The sequence below is a fragment of the Vipera berus genome, assembly GCF_964194415.1.
Source record: "Vipera berus genome assembly, chromosome: 5".
NCBI lineage: Eukaryota > Metazoa > Chordata > Lepidosauria > Squamata > Viperidae > Vipera > Vipera berus.
The window spans coordinates 56,400,160-56,407,765 of NC_138207.1; the positions used below are offsets into that span (position 1 = coordinate 56,400,160).

At 35.2% G+C, this 7,606-nt stretch overlaps 1 protein-coding gene across 3 annotated transcripts in view; it reads left to right on the top strand.

Annotated features, from left to right (window-relative positions):
• ATRNL1 (attractin like 1) overlaps positions 1-6,798 on the top strand; it is a 563,323-nt gene extending 556,525 nt beyond the window's left edge. For 2 of the 3 annotated variants that reach the window (XM_081328305.1, XM_081328307.1), the window contains one exon: positions 5,568-6,798. In XM_081328305.1, coding sequence (XP_081184431.1) covers positions 5,568-5,692 — 125 coding nt within the window. In that variant the 3' untranslated portion in view covers positions 5,693-6,798. The remainder of the gene's footprint in view (positions 1-5,567) is intronic. The other variant, XR_014026511.1, reaches the window with a different exon arrangement.
• The last annotated feature ends 808 nt before the right edge of the window (positions 6,799-7,606 follow it).

The following is a 7,606-nucleotide window of genomic DNA, read 5'->3' on the forward strand; positions in this document are numbered from 1 at the left end:
AAGGAAAAGTAAGAAAAGCAGTTCAGAAGGGAGTTTCCCTAGTTTTCTAGCAGCTAAATAAGAAGAGAGAAATACTTTCAGTCTTGTAAGATTTTGTTTAATGTAACTTTACAATAAAGATAGTGGTGATGCTCCTGGTTGTACTTCTTATCAGAAATACTTAAAAGAGTTAACACTGGAGTGTTTGGTCTTCACATAATGTGTCTAAAGTAATATTATTCGATCCTGGTCATTTGTGCCTCGAGTGACAACTCTGGCTTGATATGCTTGATAATTCACTTGTTTCGTTTTCTTGGCTGTCTACAGCAGGGGTGTCAAACTCAATTTCATTGAGGGCCGCATCAGCATTGCGGTTGCCCTCAGGGGGCCGGGTGGGTATGGCCAGGGTGGGCGTGGCCTACTGGGTGGGCGTGGCTAGAGTGCGTATGGCCTACTGGGTGGGTGTGGCCAGCTCTACATCGTTCGCATCAAGGGTGCCTATGGGGGCCTGGACAGGAGTGGGACAGATCTGAGGGTCTCTGGCAGAAGGAGGGTCTCTGGGCTAGGGCCAAGGCAGTGGGGGCCATTCCCTCACTGTTTCCAGGATGGCTTCGCAGGCCACATGAAACCACTTTGCGGGCCGGATCCAGCCCCCAGGCCTTCTGTTTGACATGTTTGGTCTACAGTATCCTCAGGAGTTTTTTCCAACACCAAAATTCAAAATAATCAAGACTTTTTTTCCCTTATCCTGCTTCTTCAAAGTCCAAATTTTGCTTCATATAGGGAATACCATAGTTTGCAACCATGAACATTAGGAAAGCACAGGAGTTCCTCAGATAGCTTCAATATTTTTTGTTTCCAAGTAAGCTCATGGAAGTGGATAAAACTTTGTTCAGTACAATATGAATAATCCAGAATGAAGATAAGAAATGGGTCTAGGCCTTTAGTTTGACTGCACTTTTTTTTAATCCAGAAAGGGATGACTTGAATGAATGAAAGAAGAAAGTGTAGACACTGCTGTAAGTGGTTGAAAGCTGATGAACCAGGATATTTTCATATGTATCTACAGAGTGCTTTAGTGCAGTGAAATGTTGATAATAAATGACAGGATGCAGTTTTTAAAAGGGAGCAGCATGTAATTATAAATAGTGCTGATGAGATAAAGATGAAGATACACTTATAGAGTTCTATGGTGATCTGTGTAACCACAGATTAGACATTTTAATTTCCATCATTTTCTCAGTGGGATTTAAAACTGTTGCATTAACTTTCAGGGACATTGGGATTCCTGACAGTAATAACGTGAGTAATGAGTTCACAGCACTAATGCAGCTACATTTATACTTTACTGTCCGTGTTACAATAGCTTTTAGAGCAGGAGAAATAAAATGAAAAATTGCAGTAATGATGTAGCAATTTTGATGGGTGAAGCATTTGATTTTCTATAGCATTATGGGAGCACCTTTTCTCTTTTCAGTTCTTCTTAATTATTTCATTTAACTACTTAATGGTTGTTCTCTTTTATTTGGTTAAAAGATATAAAACATTGTGTGGCAACGTATGCTTTATTATAGCTGTATTCTGTATTGTGAATGCTGAGATTCTGCATAATAATGTGAAATGCCTGAAATGTAATCTTATCTAATAAAGTTATCTGTCCAGGATGGTATGTTACAATAATATATGTTTAAAGGGGAAAAATTGAATTGCAATTACCTTCCTAACCAAACCTAGCAGGTCATCTTTAACATCCATCAGTTGAACAAAGGAGAAAAATGTGAACTTGATAATTTTTTAATTAAAGTTAGCAACAGCAGAAAGGGAAAAGCTTGCATTTGCCAACACCAAGTAAGACAGACACCAAGTAAAATGTTGCCTTCTTGTTCTGGAAGATAATGTGGCCTTGCATCAGTTAATGTGTATCTATATAAAACAGCAAGGGAGGAAAACATTTAAATATCTTCAGCCGTGGTATTTCTATTTAAATCTGATTACATTGAAATAAAACTGTAGCTTTAAAGATTTAAAAGAACTATGAATACAAGCAGTAAAAGGAGACAGTTAGTAAATGAGGTAGTAAAACATTTCAGCGGGGCAAACAGCTTAGAGCATGCTGCTTCTTCTGTCAAATTGCTCCATTCACCACATACTTGCATGTTGTTGCTTGAATTGCATTTAAGGCTACAATTAACCTTTCGTGCCTAATGAAGCTGTTTTGCTGGAGGAAAAATAAAATATATAATGCAGCCTTTCTTCTACAAAAGTTTTGGGAAGGAAAGACTAGTTCAAAATGAAACCACTTTCAAAGTCTATTGTTCTAATGAAATGTTCAATGTTGCACTTATATCTAAATTACACACTGTTGCAAAGCAATCTGCTTTTTTATGGTATATTTTATTTCTATACTTATTAATTGTTCAACATAATTGCTATAAATTACAAACATCACACATACATGCACTCAAGTAATTTTATGGCTAGAAATTCACTGATTAACTATTACCATTATATTGTCTTTCAAGATAACTGTTATATTTCCATATGTAACCTAAATAACACTGGTTTTCTCTCTGTTCAAATACATGTAACATTATTTTATTAATAATAGTAAATTTCCACTTTTATTTTATTTAATGTTTGCATGTAAGCATTCGGTAAAAGAACTTGTTCTTTCTCTTTACGAAAAATTCATCAAAATAACCAGGTCCATTTTGTACATAATAATAAACATTTTCTCATAACAGGTGCTTTTCATACAATGTGGTTTCACAATTTTAAGCCATTTTAAAAACTGAATCCCAGCTCATCCAGAGAATGCCAGGTGTTAGAATAGACCAGGGATGTCAAACTGCCTGCTCGCGGGCCAGACACGTCACAACGAAACCGCACCCACCCCATTGCCAGCAATGGGGAAAAAGCTCCGATACGTTGTGCGACGTCATGTGACGTCGTGAGTTTGACATGCCTGGAATAGACAGATCTCATTCCTAGATGAACCTAAGTACCTACATGTTAAAAAATTAGGCAGGTGACTTATAGCATTGAGCCATGTTAATTTTACATGATGGCTTCAGTGTTGAAAAACAATAGCAGTCAGCTCAATAGGAAGGTATTTTCAAATGGGGAATTTGTGAAGGGACACTAAATTAAAGAAGCTATGAAAATAGGGGAACTAAATGACAGCTATCATAGAATTTACATTTCCAGCCAATAATATTAACTGTCTGGGGGGGGGGAAACCTATAAAGGTAAAGTATATAATAAATATTTAAGCCCCAGCATTTTTATTGACTCTTGGGTTGCATTTTGATGTAAATTCTACTTGCCAACAGCATATGTGCATCATTTTGACTTGGTAAAGGAAATTCTTTTAGATGCCAGTGTAAAATAATGAATTGATTCCCCAGTTAATGGTATTGCTTTGATAACAACAAAGCCCAGAGAAAATCGTAAGTAAATTTCTTTGGATGATTTGTGTGATGCTTTGAGAAATGATCTTCTGGAGTGACCTGATTTTAATGGAACTTTACCAGCATGTCAGTAGGTCTCAGAATGCAGTGTTAGATTGAAAAGCATGATTCCTTCACAGTTGTTGTCCTAAACAAAATAAGTGGAATATCACACAAATAAACCTCTGTAAGAAAATAATAATTTGAGAAAGTGACATCTCCAGGATCACTGAAAAGCAAATTTTGATCCCTGTTATTTAACATTAATTTAGGAAGTCAATTGTTGTCTTTTAGAAGCAGAATAACCAAAGAATAACTCTGCATTTAATAAACAGATCTTATCCTTTCTATTACTTTCTATTGAATGTGGTCACAATAAAGTGCCCTATTCACTGAGCTGTTATGGACCCAAACAGCACAAGAAGGAGAGTTGCACAGGGGAAGAGACACAGTATGGATGGACGCCATAATACATGGGAGCCTTGGACAATCATATTTATAGAATTGAGATTTTCTTTTTTAATTACCGGTACATTAATTCTATTTTAGCTCATAAGCTACATTTTATGTGATTTTAAGAATTGGGAAATCATAATGCTAACATCAATAGCCTAGTCAGTCAGAAATTTCAAGAAGCATTATGGAGATAATATCCCACTTTCACGTTGCATGTTGCCATTTTCCCTGTAAAAAATAAAACCTTTTTGTTGGGGAATAATTGAGATGGCCATGAGACATTCTACTAGTATGCATAACATTAGGCCAACAGTAAGGTGTTCTGCAGCTGATATTAACTGAAATCACTCTAGGGTTCAACTCACGTATAAAGTAGAACAATGAGTGTCTTAAATTAAGAGTAAAGACACATGTTAGAATTCAGAGATCAGTAAGAATTCTTCAGTAACTGTGATTAGAAGTTTGATTTTTAAAAATATTTTAAACTCATGTTATGAATATTACACAAGAATAAACCTATTTGTGGAGTTCTACATATTGCTGCAGTATAATTCTCAACTGCTCTAACCAATGTGTCCAATGCTGAAAAATACTTGGAGTAACCCAGGTATAGTCCAAATCCCAGTACATGTTTACTTCATCAGAAGAATATCAAGTAATAGATTTTTTCTTACAATTTTGTTTGCATATATTTGCTGATAAGTTCATCCTGAAATGAATGCAAAAGAAATGAAACAAGCATTAATACTAACATTCAATTAAGAATAATTTTGTGCCAGGAATATTAGCCCAGTTACCTTGCTATGTATGTGAGTTATGTGGAAATAGGATTTAATAAATGCAATATAATAAAGGATTTCATTATATCTGTGTAATTAATTAACTTTGAATATGCCACATAGATTTTTTGTACAGTGGTGAGTTACAACAAAACAAAACAGTACATTAAATCAACCCACTTCCCCCTTGAAAAGCTGGAAGAAAGCTATTTCAGTGGCAATGCCTTAGAGACTTCTTAGAATGGATGAACTCAACTCCGAATTCAGTTCAACAGAACATAATGCCATTACAATAAATAAATGGGAGAATATATAAGCCTTGGGAGACATGTTTTCATACGCATGCATTATGGGAAGCCAGGTATCCACATCATTGACCTGAAGAGCAAGTTAGGGCAGCAAATTTCAAATTCAGAGCCAAACTTGGTATTTTAATCTTAATAACTTCATTACTGTTTTCCAGTGAAATAGCATTCACTCCCACTGTCCAGTTTACAGAACTCACATGACATGTTAATAATATGCTTTTTGACTGCATTGTTTATGAGTTTATTTTGCAGCTGAATTTGTGCAGTGAAGTTAGAAATTTCATTTCTCACTCAGAAACAGATATGGACTGAAAAAGTGATAACTTTTCATTGACTTTAATCCCGTCTCTTATGAATGGTCATATGAATGTCTGTAAAAAGACATGGCTGCCTTAATTGGTAACCCTGAAGACATGACTGCCTTAATTGGTAAGCCTTAATTGGTAACCCTATCCTTGTGCAAAGACTGAAATAAATCTTCCAAAACATTTTCAAAACATGTAGTATATATATTTCCTAGGCATGAAAGAATAAAGGAAGCTAGAAAATATTTTTACAATAGAGTATTACATTGTTCTTTTTATCTTTTCTTACAGGGCTGGCAATTGCAAGTGCACTGATAGACATTTCACAACAGAAGCCCTCAGAGTGTAAAGATAAGAGTTTGGGAATCAGAAATCGAAAGCATCACCTTTCAACCCGTCAAGGGACTTGTGTCTGAGATAACAAGAATGCATTTGTATATTCTGTAATGTTTTATTCTTTTTCCCCAACCTTTTTTTTTAAAGAGCTTCCATTGAAAGCTAAAATACAGCCTCAGTTTTTATGGAGGCAATCTCTGGATGGTGGCAAAGATGATGGTAAGAAGTATCAAGCTTAGATGAATTAACCATGTCTTCTTCCCACTGAGCTTCCAAAGTCCTAATGGACAATGTGAATATATTGGATGAACCTGAAGAAAATATTCTAACATCAGTACTAATATAAAATATTTCTCCACAATTTTTTATTATCCCTACCAGGAAAAAAGGAAAAATTATAAATTGCTTTATAATGAGAAAGGAAATATATTATTAATTATTTTGAAGGACTCATTACATAGTTAGAAGTAATGAGTTACCAGTGTTTCAGTTTGATCACTATTTAGACACATTTAATTAAATAAAGCAAGAACTGACATTATTAGGGATATACTGTAAATATTATCACTGCCAGGTATGACAATAAAACTCAAGCTAGAAATACAAATATTTACTTCAGTGAGGCAAATATACCACAAACAAAATACATGTTTCAATAAGTAAAAATTTGGATACATGATTATCAAAATATCTTTCAAAAGCAGGGTAAAGAGTTCAGAATGTGGAATCAAACAGAAAGATCATTCCTGTATTCCTTGCCAAACTAACTCATCATAAGAGTGAAAAAAAATCAAACCAGCAGCAAAGTATTGACAACCATCCTTCCCCCCCCCTCCCTTATAGCAGCCATGTTAAGAATTTGCAATACTCAAGAGGGTAGAATTGAAAAACCTTACATTCCTACATAAAACTGCCTTGAATTCTGCATTAATATTGGTAATACTGATAATACTGATGACCCATCCATGGGCTTAAAGCTTGTTGCAGATTTTAGCCTTAGTGTGCAATGGGAAGATCATTGCCATAATTACTACCAAATCATGTTGCTCTGGCTATATTTCCCCCTTTATTGCAGCTATTAAACGTTATCTCCCTATTAGAAATAAATATATACTGCTCAAAAAAATAAAGGGAACACTTAAACAACACAATGTACTGTATTTAATAGTAGGATGTCTTATCTTGTGTTCCCTTTATTTTTTTGAGCAGTATATATTCTCCCTTAACAATAACCTTTTAAAACATACATTGAAGTATCCAGTGGCCTACTAACAGTTTCCTTCTTCAAGGCTATTAGAATGGCTTTTCAGTATAGGCCGTTACCAAATTGCCAATCAAAAGCTAGAAGGAAACAATTTCTAGAGTTCAATTTCCATCCTTTTCTTTATGCAGACTACTGCTTTATCAAAAGTCACCTCATAAGCTATGAGAAAAGAAAATGGTACCTATAGGCATCAGAGGATATATAAGTTCCTATAGTGTCCACAAAACCCCAACGTTAATTTAAAATTATTTTTTTAAACAAACAAACTCCCATATCTAAAATATTTACAGTATTCCAAATCTCAGTGCATTTTTGCTCATTTTGAAACCTGTGAAATTTGGGGTGGTATGCCAGAATCTTATAAGATGTGGCAGTACCCCAATATTTTGGCCATGATCTCACTAGGGTCCACCTGCAGTAGCTCATAAACCACTGGTGTCCCCTAGACCATAATCTGAGAACCACGGATCTCAGTATTTGAAAACAAATAATTATGATACAGTTTTATTGCTTTATAATTGCTGCTTAATTGTGAATACATTTTATGTTTTCAGCAGCCGCTCTTTTGTTGATGAAAGGCTTTGTGATTTAATTAGGTTCCTGTAGAAGGGCGATCTGTTTTTTGCCATTTTCTTGTTTCTCCTTCTGCCAACCCCCCCCCACCCCCCACCCCCACACAGATTCCTCTCCTCTTGCTACAATACAGTTCTCTAAATATAAGGAGGACTCA